Below are 19,211 nucleotides of genomic sequence, written 5' to 3' on the forward strand. Positions count from 1 at the left end.
TCACTTACAGACCCACCCACACACTCATGCACCCACGCACTCCCACTCACAGACCCTCACCCACCCACTCACAGAGACACACTCACTTCCACTCTCACACCTAGAGACTCCCTCTCACATCTACTTTCACACCCAGACAGACACACACTCCCACATAAACCCTCGCACACCCACTGTCTCACCCAGACACTGTCATACCCACTCACACCCAAAACACCCTCTTACACCTATTCTCTCACCCTTAGAGACAGGCTCTGCAGCCACCCTCCACCCCCCCTTTGTCTGTACTCAACGGTTGGATTAACGTACAGTAATTAAAATTACTTTATATTTTTAAAAAACATAGGAATTCACTGAAACAACCAAGTGTTGCAGGGATGTTATAGTTAAAAATTCGAATTTAAAATAAAATTAAAAAAAACATAGAAATTCACTTAAAAAAACAAAGGTTACAGGGACATTATAGTTAGGTTCTTAATTTTCTCATGCAAAACCATAGAAATTCAGAAGTTATTGTTAGTTATTTAGAGTCGCTATACTCGCTCCCTAGGGTAACTTTAACTTGTACCCTCACCATGCACTGCTAATTGCCCCAGATAGTACAGCACTGATGTCAACTTTTATAATATCAACAAAAATATCATTTTTTTAATTGCACTTCTATGTTTTTTTAAATTCTATTTACTATGTCTTTCCTGTAACCTTTCTTTTTTCAGTGAATTTATATATACTCAGAAACACACACACTTATACATATGTATGTTGTGTATAAGTGTGCATATGCACACATGCGCACACACACTTTCTACAATCCATTTGTAGATGGCCCCACCAATTTCGTCTGGGGCCCAGTTGTGTATTTCCCCGCTCCCTAAAAATCACTCCTAGAGACACCACTGTTAAGCAATGAAGAAAGTTGCCGTGGCAAGAAGGCCACTGTATCACAGCTGTAAGTCAGTGGAGGTACAAAAACAGAATTGATCGCTGCCTGGTACCCCAGGGATTTCTCGAGAGTGAATGTATACCAGTCGAGAGAAATTATCACCTTGGTGCTCCCAGGGGATAGAACCACAATTTCCCTCCCCGGAACCATTTTGCCATGCTGTCCCCAGCACATATTGTTGCTTGAGGTACTGGATATGAATATAGAAATCAAAACTTAAGAATAAATGTGTGCTGGCCGTATTCCCCCTCTAGTTTTGTGTGCCACAATAGTTTGCCGCAAATAGGTAAAGTCAAAACTGCATCCACTTAGATTGAATAATATAACTAACAACTAACACAACTGTGTTCTTTTTAAGGGGCGTTGAGCCATACGATAAGCCAAATACAATCTACGTAGAGCGTCACGAACCAAGCGGCACGTCCACAGTAATACGCAGTACAGACTTTTTTCAGTCATGGGAAAATAAAGACATCATCATAGAAGAGGTTGACGACTTTCAGATACGAGAAAAGTACCTGTTTGCTACTAAAACTTCGGTAGGTGAAAACTAACTATAACTGAATACGCCATATAGCGTAGCCCATTTAGTAACCCACTAGTTATATGCCGACTCATGCTTTTCTATTGCCAGATTCCTTTATCTTTCGTACTTTTTTTTTTTTTTTTTCTTTCCATTGCCATCGACAAGAATTCTCGTGACTTTTCAGGCAGCCTTTGTAGTTGGCTGAAAGTAGCAATGTTCATCCCACGGTCTAAAAGGCGTTTCATGCAACTGTAATGGACTAGATGATGCAAATATTCTTAAATTATCGAAGGGATGAAATTCCTTAAGCTAAAACACAGGTATCCTGACGTCCCCTTAGTAGCCCTCTCCTGAGTAACAGGACATGCTAAACACGAAGTTTACTTGTAAAAGAGGCGAAACTGATTTAGCACATAAAAGCGAGTGCGGTATAAAGAAAAGCAAATTGGCAAATGAGAAACGTCAAGCATGTTGTTCAGATTATTTTTCTTGGCAACAAACCTTGGCCTATAAGGCAGTGCCCTATAGGCTAGTGTAACAGGCCAGATTTTGTTTAGAAGTTTGTTGGCCTGTTTATGGCCAAATGGGCCAGTTTTTTGTACTTTTGATTTCCCTGATGTTACTACAAACATTGCCTGCAGCGAACACAAATACATACAGTCGGCCATACCTTGCAAGATACAAATAGATAGTGTCTTTACAAGTTCAGAACTGGCCTAATTTGCAAGCGTTGGTCATTGTTTAGCTATCTGGTTCGCTAATGGAGCCCACTTTCATTTTGGTGTCCAGGCTTATTTTCTCTGCCATTTAGGCCCTGGTTATATATTGTAGAGAATGGGTGGCCAGTCATCTGGAGCATAGTCTGGTAATTGGCCTTGAAGGAACCACACTAATATGGACCATTATGATAGTGACCAGCATTGGTTAATCTAGGTAACCCCGCCACCCTGGGTAATCGTTTTTTTAGCTGGCAATTCTGCTTACTCAACTCTGCTCATTTTAAATATTCTCGTGTTATGCAACCCTCACTAGTGTTCAGAGCAATGCATTAAAGATTCCTCTTTAATCCCACTACTTCAGATGATTTATGAATTAACATGCAGTGCTAACATTTTTTTTTATTGTCTTTCTTTAGCATCTCTTGGGCAGCCACCAAAAGTCTGTTCAACTGTGGGTTTCCTTCAACCGCAGTACAATGAAATCTGCCCAGTTTGTAACAAGACACCCAATCACGGTATGTAGTATCCTTACATTTTCTCTTCTTTCGCAAATATTTTCTTGATGGTGTACGGTGATTCTTATGATTGTAGTAGGTCGTCCTGGGTATTTGTTCTTGTGCAAACCAGACAGGACTACGTGGATAGTATGAGAATGTACATTTTGTGGGAAATGAAAGTATATTGGGGTGGAAAGAGAAGCGATACATAGATCAGGGTGGGTAGTTAGCACGTGAGGAAATTGATGAACGTGTGGAGTAAGGTGTTAGCAAATTCGAGGAATAGAAGCTGCAGAGATGGATTTGATAGCAGAGGGGTAGTAGAGAATAGGAAGAAATGTAAAAGGGTTGTAGAACTGTTAGAGGGGATGTGTGGCAAAGATGTAAGATAGTTGCAAACTGATTGGGGTCAGTGAAGGTGAGGAAAATCAAAATATTGAATAAGGACCATGTGTGAGCACGGAAAGCTGAACATGAGGTGATAAGTAGGTGAGTGCACAAATTAAAGTGTATGAAGAGCAGAAGCCTTGTAAGGTGTGCTCGATAGGGTTGGTGGGGAAGAGGGCTAAATGTGAGGAGATAGCTGAATAGCCGAGGAAGAGTTGAGGGTTCCATGAGAATTTCGAACTGAAGTTATGTTGAAAACAATGCAGTATTAAGTTTTTTGTTGTTGTGTTTTTTTTTTTTTTTTAGATTACAAAAAAACGGTAATAGGTGAATGCTGCATATGCAGCTGAAGGTCTTGTGTAGTTTGAATTGGTCGCAGGGCGGCAGACTGCATATTAATCATCGAGATGTGTAATTAAATGGTTTTCTGTGATTATGTTCCATAGTATGTATTTGTTTGCCTAATCTAATCTTTTGGCATACCTAACTAACTGCATAGGTTTATTACATTTACGAGTCACGCCGAAAGAGTGATGGGTACTAAGGACCTTTTTTCCTGTTAGGAATATTATATAGCTGATGCCTCAGAAGACCAGGTGTTTGCATATGTTACTCAAAATGACAACCGGACACATCTTTACATCTCAGAAGTTGAAGGCCTGAAATTCTCGCTTTCTTTGGAGAATGTGCTCTATTTTAGCCCTGTTGGAGTAGGCAGTGACACGCTGGTCAGGTAAGGGTGAGTGTGTGAAACGCAACTCTTTCAAATTGTGCTTGGTCTCTTAAGTGATTTTAAACAAAACTAGTTCTCTGTAAATGCTAGCATTCTCATACTGTGGAATTACTATTAGTGGTTATTAGCAGCTGTCAGCTAATGTGACTTATTCCTTCCCAGATGTAGCATTTCAGAAAACAGAAGTCCATTTCTAAACTCCTTACTGCTTTCGCTTAGTCAACATGGGTATAAATTAACATTCAAAATGTGTAGTGCTCTAGTTAAATATAAAACTATTCCTACTTTTTGAACATAACCTAACTTAGGGGTTGATTGCCAAAGAAACTTTGTGATTGTTTTTTTGGTCAACGTGGAACTGTTCAATAATGTTTTAAATTAAAGGAAGAGCCATTTATTAATTTATTTATTTCTAATACTTGTTTGATTTCTTTGCCTCACCATAAAACAAGATAGCTCCCTTTTAATGAATGGTCTGTCTATATAAGTGGTTCAGATTTCCCCTTCAGAACTATTGAAATGCTGTTGACCAATGACCTGCTTAAAATGCTGGCTGTAGTACTCTATTCATTTTTAAACCTACATTCTTTTGGCACATTTCTTTATTGCCATTTCACATAAGCAGCAATTGGAAAATGGCATTTCCCTGCGATATACATGGTTATTATTAATGTGCATAACAGCATCTCCTATCTCCATCTCCTATATCAGTGTTGTTTATCAGGTCTGATTCATATAAAAACTGATGTTCTCTAAATAAATCTAGGATTACAATAAGGAGGGGATGAGGAGAGGGGACTGATTGTTGCGGGAATAGGGTGAAAAACAGAAGACGTGAGAAACATTCTACATCGTCATTAACTCATTTCAAATTCCTTGTGTAGGCAACCCGCCGATATATAGACATCAGACATATTCTTTATTGAGCATAGGTATCAGAGAGAAGAAACCAGCGTTTCTTTCTGCTACCATGAGTGGTCGTATCATGCTTAAGGAAATGTTGCTGCCAAACCTGTGAGTGGCTCATTAGTCACAATAAAACATCCTTTTGCTTTCCTCGCGTCCTGCTGTACCATGGTGTTTTCTGGCTATCTATCTGCTTCTAACCGGAATCTAGGCTGCAGGAGCAGCGAATTTAAGTGAAACCTGTAATTAACACTTCAGAAAATATTACTACAGAGTCTGAAATGTAGTGGCCACAAATGACATAATCCTTTGTGTGCTCTACATTTCTGGATCAGGACTGTTCTAAATTGAGATTATTTCCACATAGTTTACTACCTGTTTTGTGGAACCAGCAACATCTTTTACGGCACTACATTATTGCAGCACCATTTAAATTTACCTGGAGAGGGAACTTCCACTGCAAGTTAAATGGTTTCATTATACAAACCAGTTTTAGCAAATTAGCTCTCCTGTCAGCATGTGGTGTGTACTAAACGTAATGTGCGCCAAAACATTACTTATTGAAATTTTCAATAGAAACATAAGTGGTGTGTATTACTGGCGTATGCGATTCCCAATCCTAACATGCAGTTTTAGAGTGTGGGCTTAGAAACAAGTGTCTTTTAGTCCTTATATGAATAGAAAAAGAGCCTTCAGAAGTACTACTGAAAGAGAGGCCAAGACTCTGTCACGTTAGTTTACTTGAGCACACAATGTGATTGAGCGTAAGTTATTTGCTTTAATTGAAAAAGAGTGTTTGTGTTACACTTTTTGGCTTTTGGGAAAGCTTATGCTTGATAAAACTTGACTGAGTTTGTTATAAAGGCAAGGCACTGATCAGGGTTATCTGCCTCATTTGAGCATTATGAAACTTTGCAATAAAATCAGTAGTCATATTTATTGTGAAAAGAGACATGTGTTAGTCACTAGGCGTTTAAGAGTGGATTGTTATTAACCTGTATTGAAGCCTGGGGAGAAGTATTTTGTTACATGGAATCTCAGATTATCATAGTAGGCAAGCATTTTGATGTTGGTTACCCCCTTTGACAAATGGTGGAGATAGAAGATTTGCATGGGGTAGTCCTTTTTGGGCTCTCTTACAGGAAGTAGTATTTTGCTTTGCCAACTGTAGTGTTGTCATATTTGTAATTTTGTGTGTATATTTGATTGTTTAATGGTTGCCTTTTTGGAAAGCTTTGATTATTGGGACATGTCAATGATAACGATTATAGGTCTGATTTGTCCATTGACAGTTATGTCTGATACCCATAGGTCTGATGTGTTTATTATGAAATGCTACGACAATCCATAAGCATTTTGGAAAAAGTTTGTCCAAGCCAGTATGTCTTTAACAGTGGATTATCATCTCATTGTGTTGCAGGCTGTAAAGGGGTATTTTGTTCCATGAAATCTCATACATTACTGTAGTAGGCAAGCGTTACTCAATCTGTCAAACTCCTTGGTTGTTCGGTGTGATATTCTTAAGGACATTTGAGAGGGGTTACATATTGCTATGCCATCAGTAGTTGTGTACATATTTGTAATTTTATTTCTGTGTTCATGATGGTAGTCATTGTATGCACACTTTAGTAGGCCTGTGGTTATGGTGGCAGATCATTTGCAAAACCTATGGACCTTATTGGCTCATTAGGAAAACTTAAGTGAGATTCTACATGCATTTATATGTTAATTTTGAAAAGGCATGATAAAAGCAGTTTGCCTGACTTATTGTGAGCGGCATGTTTTGGAGTCAGTAGGCTTTTAAGCATGGATTGTTATTTCAGTGTACTAAAGCCTGTAGTTGGGTATTTCGTTACATGGAATCTCAGAGATTACCACAATAGGCAAGGATTGTGAGTTTGTAAACCACTCAGACACACCATGGGAATAGAAGAATTAAACTATGAAATCTTAAGAAGAATTGTATATTGTTTTGACAATTGTAATTTTGTACATATTTGTAACTTTACTATAGTACACCTGATGATCCCCTTGTAGGAAAGCTTATGCTCATTATGTTCATGGGAACAAATAACTAATAATGGGTATAGGCATGATCGATTAACTGGGGAGGGTTATATTAGTGGACACCGGTTTGACCTGCTTATTATGAAAATTATGATAACAGTAGTAGACTAGATTTGTGTATTATGCAATGCGTATATCTGATAGACTTCTAGTTGCTGTTTCCTTACCTTAGAATTTCCCCCCAGGCGTCAGACTGGGTCTGGAGATTTTTTTCTTTGAGCAATACCCTTGTACGTCAGTGGGTGGCATCGTTGGCGTCGTAGTCGCTGCGATGACGTCTGGAGTAATACATAGACGCCGCCTCAGCGCAGTGACGTCAGGCCCCTACCTTCAAAGCCTGCTTCTGGGTCTACTCCATGACTTCCCGAGTTTCTGGGAGCCGGGGTGACCCCTGCCCAATTAAAGGAGTTTTAGGAGGCCATGCGCCTCGTTTTTGGGCAGCCGACCCTGATACAGTGCATTCCGGTCCAAGGGGTTCGGTCTGGGGGCCTTTGCGTTCCGTTCAGGCAGCTCTGGCCACCAAAATCTCCAGTGCCGGTTGGATTTTCGACGCTACTGACATCGGTGGTGCCCACCATAGACGTCAACCTGATCCTGATCCCCGACGACTCGGAGTCTGACCTGCCTCAGCCAACACCGCCTCTTCTTCATTGGAGCCTATTCACCCCAGGTTAGGTTCTGACCCTTATTCTAATGGGTTCGAATTCGGGGAAAGATTGGAGGGGTGCCTGGACCCTTATGAATACAAGGATGACCCTAACTTGGACTGGGCACAGGAATTTGGTGAGGCCAGTGGTCTGGATACCTCTCGACGCTGGCATGCTGTCTCCTCCTACCATGGCTAGGTAGGAGGAGCCACGGTAGGAGGAGACAGCATGGAGGAACAACTTATTCCATGGTTGTCAGTAGATCGGCTAAGGTCCTCGGCCTTGAGCTGCCTACTGTTCAGGTCTTATCTCTTGACGGAAGTGCTTCAACCAGGGGCTTCCACATCGGAGTCTCTTCTTCCATTCAGTGAAGTCCGCACCGATGTCCTTTTGGGTACTTGGTCCAGATCCAATCCATGGGCTCCTGTGAACAGTACTATCACATGCTGCCAATGGCCCGCCCGAATGACCCTAAATTCCTGTCCCAACACCCCACACCTGAGAGCCTTGTCTTCCAGGCATCCTCATCCTTGGGGTGCATTTGCTTCCCCACCTCCAGATAGGGAATCAAAAAGGCTGGAACAATTTGCGAAGAGGATGTTTTCTTCCTCCAGTCTCGTGCTGTGGTCAGCGAATACCGAATGCCTTTTGGGCCGCTGTACCCACTCTCTGTGGGATAGTGTCCTGCCATTTGATAAAGTTTGTTTTGACCAATGACTTTGTGTTTCACCACTGCGCATATTAGTTGCTCAATGTTCACCAGTAGCACATGGTATGTTTTATTCAGTTTAGCCGTCTATGGGCTTTGACATTGCATTAGCCATTACATTCTGTATTCTGCCTATTGGCTTTGATATGCTGTATCCAGTCTAGCCGCCTATTGGCTTTGACATTGCATGCCTATTGACTTTGACATGATGTATTCAATTTAGCTGCCTATTGACTTTGACATGCTATTAGATATTCTGCCTATGGGCTTTGACATGATATTATATATTGCATTTTGTATTCAGCTTAACTGCCTATTGGCTTTGACATGATATTCAGCTCCGCTGCCTATTGGCTTTGACATGATATTCAGCTTAACTGCCTATTGGCTTTGACATGATATTATATATTGCATTTTGTATTCAGCTTAACTGCCTATTGGCTTTGACATGATATTCAGCTTAACTGCCTATTGGCTTTGACATGATATTAGACATTGCATTTTATATTCAGCTCAGCTGCCTATGGGCTTTGACATGATATAAGACATTGCATTTTGTATTCAGCTTAGATGCCTATTGGCTTTGACATGACACTAGACATTGCATTTGATATTTAGGTTAGCTGCCTATTGCCTTTAACATGACATTGCATTTGATATTTAGGTTAGCTGCCCATTGCCTTTAACGTGGAGTTAGACATTGCAGTTGAGAATCTAAGCTGTATTTTTCCAAGCTGTGTTTTTGCACCAGAGAACCAAGATGTTTTGCTCTCACAGTAGACTAGACCTGATAAGAGAGAGTACATGGGCGTCGTTTCTCTTCCCTTGAGCTTGGGAACAGGAGTAGTCTTGGAGACCTCGCCAGTCTCCAAAAGGCTTGCTCAGTTTCCCAGGTCTGAGAGGAGGGGGCACACCTTTGTAACGAATGTAACAGGCTGCAGAGAGTCAGATTCCAATCTGCCGGACCTCGTGCTGGAGCTTGGCGCCAGCTGCCAGCATCCCGTGTGGGTAGATGACACTCTTTCTCGCGGCTGACAGGGGTCATCAGCTTGCAGACCTTAGAAAGATGTAGCTGTAAATAGTTCCTACACGGTGAAGTATTTGTTTTGCTTTGCATTCAATATCTTATAAATATAACCTGCTGTGTATATTGCAAACTGATATATTTTGTTTGATTAACGCGGACTTGAAAGCTACTAATTCGTCATTCATTCATAAACATTGTGGTTGGGGAAGAATAAAATAACAATAAAAGTCTTCTTTGACCTCAGAAGTGCATTTCTGTTGTGTTATGTTAGTGCTTAGAGACTAAATAAGAGGAAAGCACTACAATTGGTACCTGGAGTCGTGGGGTCAGAAGTGCATTTCTGTTGTGTTATGTTAGTGCTTAGAGACTAAATAAGAGGAAAGCACTACAGATAGTGTCACGCAAGTTCTGCTGCAAATACCGGAGGAGGCCACCGTGCTATCCTCTCCCAAGCCGCCACTGATGGGAGAGACGCTGCAAAGTTCACTAACAGATCTGGGCTGGACATGACCGACTCTCTAGGTAGGTCAGTTGCGTCAACGATGGCCTTGAGGCACCGCGCCTGGTTACATACATCTGGTTTCTCCGGGGATGTCCAACAGACTCTTATGGACATGCCCTTTGATGGCTCCCGTCTCTTTAGAGACAAAGCCGACTCTGCTTTGGAGAGGTTCAAGGACTCCCGGGCTACGGCTTGGTCCCTAGGCCTTTCTACTGCCCTCGTCCCCAATAGTCTGCCTTTCGCCCCTTTCCTGGCCATGGAAGGGTCGCCCTGTCGCATCCCTTTCCCAGCCACCAAACCCATCCTGTTCAGCCGCTGCGTGGCCAGGGAAGCGGAATCCCACGTGGTCGTGGAATAGGGAACAAAAGGTCTAGCCAGTCTACCCCCTGCCCCTTCTGCACCATCCAAACCCTCCCAGTCCGTCCCCTCACTCTGCTCCAGTTGGCGACAGAATACGCCATCACCTGCCCCACTGGGAATCAATCACTAGGAACAGGTGGGTTTTGCAGATCGTTCGAGGGGGCTACTTTCTCCCCTGCGAATCTGCCCGACCAGTTGTGCCTCCATCAGTCAGCCTTATACCGGAGGATCATTTGGCACTTCTCAGCCAGGAAGTTGCAGCTCATTTGGCCAAGGGAGCCATAGAGAAGGGTTCCTGCTCCACAAGTAGGTTGTGGTTCTTATTCCAGCTACTTTTTGGTGCCCAAAAAAGACGAGGCCTTACGTCCTATCCTAGAACTTCGGGACCTCAATATCTTCCTCAAGAAGGAGAAATGCAAAATGCTCACCCTGGCTCAGGTCCTGTCTGCCTTGGACCCAGAAGACTGGATGGTATCTTTCGACTTGCAGGACGCTTATTTCCATATTCCAGTCCTGCCTGCCCACAGGCATTACCTACGATTCGTGATTGGTCATGAGCACTTTCAATTTACCGTGCTCCTCTTCAGCCTTACCAGCACCCCTCGGGTTTTCACAAAAGTGAGGGCGGTGGTTGCAGCTCATCTGTGCAGGTTGGGGTGTCAGTCTTCCCCTACCTCGACGACTGGCTGTTGAAGGCGGACTCGCCACAGAAAGTCATCTCCCACTATCAGACTGCGGCGAGCCTCCTGCACACATCGGTGGTTCACTATAAATATGCCAAAGTCACACCTGACTCCCTCTCAGATGCTCCCTTTCATCTGAGCTGTTCTGGACAACGTGCATTTTTGGGCCTATCCTCCAGAAAAGCGAGTCCAAGATATTCAGGCTATAATTCAGATCTTTCAGCCTCTGTCTTGGGTTTCGGTGAGACTGACTCAGAGGCTGTTGGGCCTCAGGGCCTCCTGCATCCGGCTAGTGACACGTGCCAGTTGACATATGCAGGCTCTGCAGTAGGTCTTGAAGTTCCAGTGGGCACAGCATCAGGGAAATCTTTCCGACATTTTCCAGATCTCGGAGGGGACTGCAAAAGACCTGCAGTGGTGGCTTTCAAATCCACATTGGGTCCACAGCAGATCCCCCTCCCTTTCCCAGCCAGATCTATCCATAGTGACAGATGCGTCACTTCTGGGATGGGGCGACCACATGGGAGAGGCAGAGATCAGAGGCCTTTAGTCTCTGGCGGACTCTGGGTTCCATATCAATCTTCTGGAGCTCCGGACGATCAGGCTTGGGTTTGAAGCATTTCTTTCCTCACTCAAAGGGAAAGTAGTGCAAGTGTTCACGGACAACACTACTGCCATGTGGTACTGCAACAAACAGGGCGGAGTAGGGTCCTGGACCCTTTGTTAGGAGGCCTCTGAACATGGCTGACACATCAGGACATTACCCTGGTGGTTCAACATCTGGTGGGCTTTCTGCCCGCCAGAGCAGACAAACTCAGCTGTCAATTCGTAGCCAATCACGAATGGCGTCTCCATCAGGAGGTGACACAAGGTCTCTTTCAGCAGTGGGGAGAACCTTGGTTAGATCTGTTCACCTCTGCAGAGAATGCGCAATGTCAGCTGTTTTGCGTGTTGGAGTTTCCAAGGCAGCACTCGCTCAGGGATGCTTTTGTCTCAAGTGGAACTCTGGCCTCCTTTCCGCCTATACCACTTCTGCCCAGAGTTCTCAAGAAGATCAGTAATGACAGGGCCCAAGTCATCTTGGTGGCTCCCTACTGGGCACGGAGAGTATGGTATCCAGAGCTATTGAGCATGGCCACCGATCCTCCACTCAGAAGGGAGGATCTTCTGTCATCAGCAGGGGACGGTTCGCCTCCTAAACCTGTCCAATCTCCCCCTGTTTTTCTTGTTGCCATCACTTCTGCTTGCAGAGTGAGTGATCTTCAGGCCCTTTCTTCTAAGCCTCCATTTTTGTCTGTGCACCCTGACAAAGTGGTGTTGCGCGCTGAGGCTTCCTTCCTTTCCAAAGTGGTTACACCCCAAAAGTTATGAAGGCCTAAGAGCGAACTACCCCAAATAGCCAAAAAAGGGCTCAGCACTGGGGGGGCGGGCAGCAGCTAAGGGGTTAATATATTTATAGTTGCACAGGGGGGCTTTCAGTCAGCTCTCTCCTTCCAGAAGTGTGTATGAGTACCAGTTATACTTTACTTCCATCAAAGTAAGCACAAAGCAGTGAGCAGTGGATCTTCCCATTTCATCCATAGGCTACTTTGCCCTCTGAGTGATACTACTGTAAAAGTTTAGGTACCATTTCTTTGAATTATCATTTAGCAAAATGTTGATACTGCTAGTATTTCCCCAAAAATATATCCATAATGGAAAAAACAGTGTAACGAGTTACAACAAGATTATGGTAAACATGAAACTAAAGCAGCATAGGCAAAGCCAGTAGGTTTGACCTAGGTCGTAGGCCTTTTGATTCTGTCCATGCATGTCTTGTTTTGACATGGTTTTTGTAAAACTTTATTTGTTGTTAGAGCTGCCATGCCCTCACTGTTATAACAAACACTGGCAAAAAGCAACACTCTTTTTAGTCTCACAAAGCACACATTGCCATGGCAGTTCCTGGCACCGAACAAAACTGGTTTGTGTGCCAATACGCTCCTTGTGAAACAGCAAAATGCCGTCATTCATAGCTAAGCCAGACAATAAATGGAGTGAGACAGAATTTAAATAAAAACAAATGGTCTTGGTTAATGCCAGACCTAATTAGGGATACAATTTCTAAAGCAAGTCACAAAAGTACACCCATGGTATATATTCTTGCATTAGTTCAGATTTATGGCTCATGAATTACTAAGAATTTACAGAAGTAGGGCAGGAAATGGTACTTCTGGAAAATATTTGCAAGATGCATTTTATCTCGAGCAAATATGTATGTGTAGATTTGCTCATGCAAATATATGTTGAGCATGTTCAAGTTCACTTTCCCTCCAATTACTTTCTCCCCTAACTGTCAGGAATACATTTTCAAGCTTTTTCAGTATTAAAGATTAGACAAGAGCTGGCAAAACCCTCTAAAACATGCAAGTTTGTAGGTTTGCACAGACTCAGAAGGGCATTCCAAACATGGAACTATTGGTTACTGCTGCCTACAGCCCCAGTATGTACATCTGTGGGGAGATGGCAAAATAAGGGATTTGCCACTATTCATATCCTACTATAGTATGAGCCCTTGCATAATCAGAGAGGCTCTTATCACATCCCTTATATAATGAGATTGCTGCCATAATTTGTCCCCGCACTACATGGCATGAAAGGGACAAGAAGATTTTGTTACAAGACCAGTACATTTATGAAGCAACCTGTCCAATGGACAAGTAGATATTTTATGAAAGGAGTTGTCCATAGTGTATCATTATTATACCATTCCACAATGGCCAATCTTGGTTCTAAACATGGCAGCCATGCAAGGAATTTTAAAACAATGATATACTATGCTCGGGACCATTACTATAGAACCATCTACTTATATTTTTATTTGTTGTTGCAAGCATATTCCCACCATGTCTAGGGCAGAATACATTAAATGTCCAACTTATTGTCTCTTAATTTATCTTTCATATGTTGTTGAGTTTGTGGGTGTGTGTTATTGTGTAAGTGTGTAGAATACATGCATGAATGCAAAGGTGAATGAACAAGAGCATGTGTAATTACTTTCTAAGTGCCTAAAACCATTAGAGGCAGATGGGGTTCTTTCATTGGTAAGCCAGATCTATTAGCATTGCCATTGCTTGGTCTGTCTAAGAGGTGTTAAAATCTCCAGGAAATTTTAGGTTTTTGCACTGCCACGCAATGATCTTTTGCTGCTACCCTTCCATTACGTTTTATTAGATATGCAGCCTGATGTTTATTAAACTTTAGATAGAAATAGGTTTCAGTTGAATTCTTTTGCAAGTTTTCTTTCCAACCCTCTCCATTTTTGATTAAAAAGAAATTGACATTGAGAAGAGGATGTGACAGGATGCGTAGAGTTAATAACAAATCCTTCCCATACTAAAAAAGTGTATGGGCAAGTTCAGATAAGGCACTTTATAATGTATCAACAACTCGAGGATGTGGCACTGAGTGGGGTTGTGCAGAAGACCACTAGGCAAGACATTTTGGGTGTTATTCTAACTTTGGAGGAGGTGTTAATCCGTCCCAAAAGTGACGGAAAAGTGACGGATTTACCACCAGCCGTATTACGAGTCCATTATATCCTATGGAACTCGTAATACGGCTGGTGGTATATCCGTCACTTTACCGTCACTTTTGGGACGGATTAACACTCCTCCAAAGTTAGAATAACCCCCTTTGTTGTTATTGGTCACAAGAGCCTGCAAAATACTCATACTAATTGCATACTCCGGCGTCTCATGAACTCTGACTATATTTGTCTGTCATTTTCTCTTCCATTGCTTGTTTCTCTTATTTGCCCAGATTGTGCTCACTCGGAAAGGATACATGGGTCCCACATATATAAAAACACTGTTTCCCCTTTTCACTGAAGACTTGATTATTTTCAGCAATGCTGAGATCTTTAAATGGAATTCACACCTTTTTTTCAGGTATTTTGCCAATGAGCCATTCGCTGACATTCATCGAGTGGAAGGTGTGAGGGGAGTGTACATTGCCACTCTAATTAACGGGTCATTCACTGAAGAGAACATGAGATCGGTTATCACCTTTGATAAAGGAGGAACCTGGGAGTTGATCCCTGCTCCGACTTACAATGAATATGGAGAAAAAACGAATTGTGAGGTATAATTTTACATTCTTGTTTGTACAGCTCTTTTGCATATTCATGTAATAGGTGTGATGTTACAGTGATGAATAAAATACTACATGCATTTTCACTGCTCCAAGCAGAGTTTTGTTAAAGATCATGGATTTGTAAGCACTGAAGCATTTCTTTTTTTTGTTGTTCTTTTTTTTGTGTTGCAGCGTTCCAAAGGGTGCTCTCTCCACCTTGCCCAGAGGTTAAGTCAACTACTTAATGTACAGATGCACAGGATGCCCATCCTTTCGAAAGAGTCCGCTCCGGGGCTCATCATTGCCACTGGTAAGCTTTAGACCTTTGAAACAAACTTGGGGTTGCTGAAACTTCATGCTGCTGCTGTATTTTATTTTTCTGTGGTCACTAGCGAATCATGCTTTACATTAATTTTCCTGTAATCACTGAAGGATCTATAATGTACGTTCCATTCTCAATTAATTGAGAATGGAACATAATCTCTATAGGTCCTCTATTGGATTACAGTTCATTCTCAGTCTTTATATTGCAAAGAATTAAGTGTTTTCATAACTGTGTATATTTTTATACTTTCTCATAGTGCCCTTTTCTTTGAACCACATTACCTTTGTTTCTTTCCTTGTATATTTTTTTAATTTTACTCAACAGCGGTTTTTATTTTGATTTATCATATTCTACCCCATTTCCTATTTTATCTGAATTTATTTCCTTTGAAATTGGGCAGTGCATATTTAATAAAAGTCTGTTGCAGTTAATATTGTCCTGTGTGAGTTCACTTACAGACATCTAACCCTCTTCCTAGAGGAGAACTGCACCTTGGACCCTTCCCAAGCCGGATTCCGCAGCAACCACAGTACCGAAACTGCCTCATCGCCGACACCAATGACTTCTGAACCATACTAGATAACTGTGAAACCGCGGCCCTCCTTCGCCTGGACCTCTCGGACGTATTCAACACCGTGTGCCACCACACCCTACGCTTACGCCTCAGCAATGCAGGAATCTGCGACAGAGCCCTGGACTGGGTCACCTCTTTTCTCACCGGCAGAACCTAGAGAGTCCGCCCCCCCCCCCATTCCGCTCGGAGGCCACAGAAATCATATGCGTGGTACTCCAAGGTTTGTCCCTCAGCCCAACCCTCTTCAACGTCTACATGGCCCTGCTCGCTAACACCGCCCGATCCCACATCCTCAACATCATCTCATATTCCGACGACACCCAGCTGATCCTCTCCGTCACCAAAGACCTCCGCCAAGACCAACCTCCACGAGGGAATGAAGGCCATCGCCGAATGGATGAAAAACAGCTGCCTCAAACTCAATACCGACAAGACGGAAGTCTTCATCTTTGGCTTCACTCCCTCCGCATGGGATGACTCCTGGTGGCCTTCCTCTCTTGGAGCCACTCCGACTCCAACCGACCATGCACGCAGCCTAGGGTTCATCTTGAATTCCTCATTATCCATGACCCAGCTAGTCGACGCGATCTCCTCCTCCTGCTTCAATACCCTCTGCATCCTCCGAAAGATCTACAAATGGATCCCCACCGAAACCAGAACAGTCACCCAAGCCCTCGTAAGCAGCAAACTGGACTCCAGCAATGCCCTCTAAGCAGGAACCACAGCAAAACTCCAGAAGAGGCTGCAATGCATCCAGAAACACCTTGCACGCCTCATCCTGGACATCCCCCGCCACTGCCACATTACAGGCCATCTGAGAGACCTGGACTGGCTTCCAGTGAACAAGAGAATCACCTTCAAACTCTTCACCCACGCTCACAAAGCACTGCACAACACTGGACCAGAATACCTCTACAGACTGCTCTCCTTCTACACCCTGACCTGGCATCTCCGCTCCACTGACCTCGCCCTCGCAACCGTCCCACGCATCTGTAGAACTACAACCGGCGGCAGATCATTCTCACACCTCACCGCCAAGATGTGAAACATTCTTCCCACCCACCTGCGTCAGACCAAAGACCTCTTTACCTACAGGAAACTTCTCAAGACCTGGCTGTTCGAGCAGTAGCAGCATCTCGACCACCACCCACATCAGTGCCCCCTATCAGCGCCTTGAGACCCTGACGGGTGAGTAGTGCGCTTTACAAATTTCTGATTGATTGATTTGATTGATTGATTGATTGATTGATTCACTTATGTTTGTCATCTGACCATGAAATAAGCAAGTTTTATGTTTTATAGGTAACTGACAGTTCCAAACCTTAGAGAGGTTGAAAATGTTATTTGCTTGGTTGTTTGGTGGTAGTGGTCACGCTTCCTGTTTTTTCCACAGAACATAAAAATGGAAGCAATAGCAAATCTTTCTAGGACGGTCACCTTCTAGTTAGAAGTTCCATCACTGCAGAGGGTAACTCTAATTTAATTATGGAAGGAAAGACCTATCCTACAACTGGGCTGCTTTCTTAATATTGATGATCCATGTTGCACACCTTATTTCCCTACCCTTTATTATTGGTGCTATTTCAGAGTGCATCTACTCCATCACAAGCTTACACCCAAAATCCTTTATTATGAGTATCACTGTAAGCATTGTCTTCAGCATTTGGATGCTAGATGTTGCTTATTACTGGCCAACATGTCCTCATTACACCTATCAACATGGTCTGTTCTCTTAGATTGATGCCATTGAAGCATTGGTTACCAGCATAGCGGTTTATTATGGCATCCCTTAACAAGTTTGAAGAGGTTGTAGCAGATGCTCCTGAACTTTTATTTGTACCCTATACATTTAAGGTACAAATGTGCCACATCATGTGAGCCAAAAAGCCTATTTTGCTTTGAAAGAAAATCATGATTTCTGCTTAGAGCCTAGTTGTCTTAACCCTTTTTTTTTTTTTTTTTTTAAAAAGGATTTCTACGTACATTGTTACTTGAGGGTGATTATATTATAATACCTTGTATGATGTTGATAGAGTGCTTTGCTGAGAACATCCACAGTCGAATTAGCAATGCCTATCTCTGCACTCCACCTCCTAGTGTAAAATATAGAATGGTAGCTGCAGGTTGCAAGTTACAACCCCTTTGAGGCCATTATGACTGATGATGAGCAGTGGTATCTGCCTCTATTTACAGTAAAGGAGGTTCAATATTGGATCAAGAATCCCCACCATGGGCCCATCCCTAAGTGCATCTTTCCATGAAAAGATACTGTACAATCCCTTATTGATGCTAAAGAACAGATGAGGCACAACAAGATTGTTGAGGATGGGACTGGATAGTGTTTTAGACAGTTGATAGTTAATGGTCTAGCTCCACCTACACCTCATCTTGCCAATCAAGACTTTTCCAATTAGAGTACTTTATCCAGAAGATTTAGGATTTGAAATTTCTCTTCTCTGTTGAACATTGAATGTATTCCTAGTGTCCTGTGTCCCTTTTCCCACATAACTCACGGGCCGCTATCTATTTGAATGGCATATGTTCATGAGGCAATCTGCTAGCAACACCATATTTAAGCATCATGCTTTTTGCGTCAAAAGGTTTGTAACATTACATAAAAAAATCCACCCCTATGGTTCAGTAATCATTTGTTCTGAAATGTGTATGACCAAACTTTTTTTTTTGTAGTCCAGACATATGTGAAAAATATTTTCTCTTTAGGTACTATTGGGAGGAACATGGCCAGTAAGCCAAATGTGTATATTTCCAGTAGTGCTGGGGCTCATTGGAGAGAGGTAAACCATTTGAATTTTTACTTTTGTGTTAGCTTTTCATTTGAGAAGTAATATTTAACATGTTTTAAATAGATCTCTTGTGAAATGTATTTAGCAAGGACCTTGTTATTTTAGTTCATTCTTTAGTTGAAATGTTTTTGTTTCTTTGGGAAGGACTCAGAACTGTAAATAAGCCTGTAAAGAGTCAGTTGGTATGTAGGACACACTATACAGGCTACATATTCTTGGTCATACCACCATATCCTTTCCTGTTTCTCAGTCTTCCTACCTTTCTTTGCTGATAACTAGCAAGGATTCCCCTTCTGTTTCATGTGTCTCCACTGAATGGTATAAAGCAAGATTTCCACTACACCACTGGTTAAGGACATCTTTTTTTAAAGAAGCAGGCAAAAAAAGTTGCCAGTGATTTTCTTATGTAGAAATTAGTCCTGAGCTTCTACTGACTTTTTGACCAAGGTTGTGCATGGCTTGAACTACAGTCAATCTGCAAGCTCCGATCTATGCCTTATGCCCTCATACCATTAGCCTCGTCCACCTGTGGTGCCGGGAGGTTGACTTCATGGACAAGAACATTTCTTAGTTCCAATATAGAGGAAGAAGCCTGCAGGCTGATCAAAACATCACAAGCCTGCAGGGCCGCAATAGAGAGAGGAAAAGCTGTCTATCTGGTATTGTGCTGGGAGATTACAAAATACAGA

At 42.6% G+C, this 19,211-nt stretch overlaps 1 protein-coding gene across 1 annotated transcript in view; it reads left to right on the top strand.

Moving 5' to 3' along the window:
* SORL1 (sortilin related receptor 1) overlaps positions 1-19,211 on the top strand; it is a 669,532-nt gene that overhangs the window by 97,032 nt on the left and 553,289 nt on the right. The window contains exons 6-11 of the mRNA XM_069225024.1: positions 1,302-1,482; positions 2,605-2,703; positions 3,636-3,805; positions 14,636-14,828; positions 15,012-15,129; positions 18,440-18,513. Of these exons, the coding sequence (XP_069081125.1) occupies positions 1,302-1,482; positions 2,605-2,703; positions 3,636-3,805; positions 14,636-14,828; positions 15,012-15,129; positions 18,440-18,513 (835 nt within the window). The remainder of the gene's footprint in view (positions 1-1,301; positions 1,483-2,604; positions 2,704-3,635; positions 3,806-14,635; positions 14,829-15,011; positions 15,130-18,439; positions 18,514-19,211) is intronic.

This window comes from Pleurodeles waltl, chromosome 3_1 (assembly GCF_031143425.1).
Source record: "Pleurodeles waltl isolate 20211129_DDA chromosome 3_1, aPleWal1.hap1.20221129, whole genome shotgun sequence".
Classification (NCBI taxonomy): Eukaryota; Metazoa; Chordata; class Amphibia; order Caudata; family Salamandridae; genus Pleurodeles; species Pleurodeles waltl.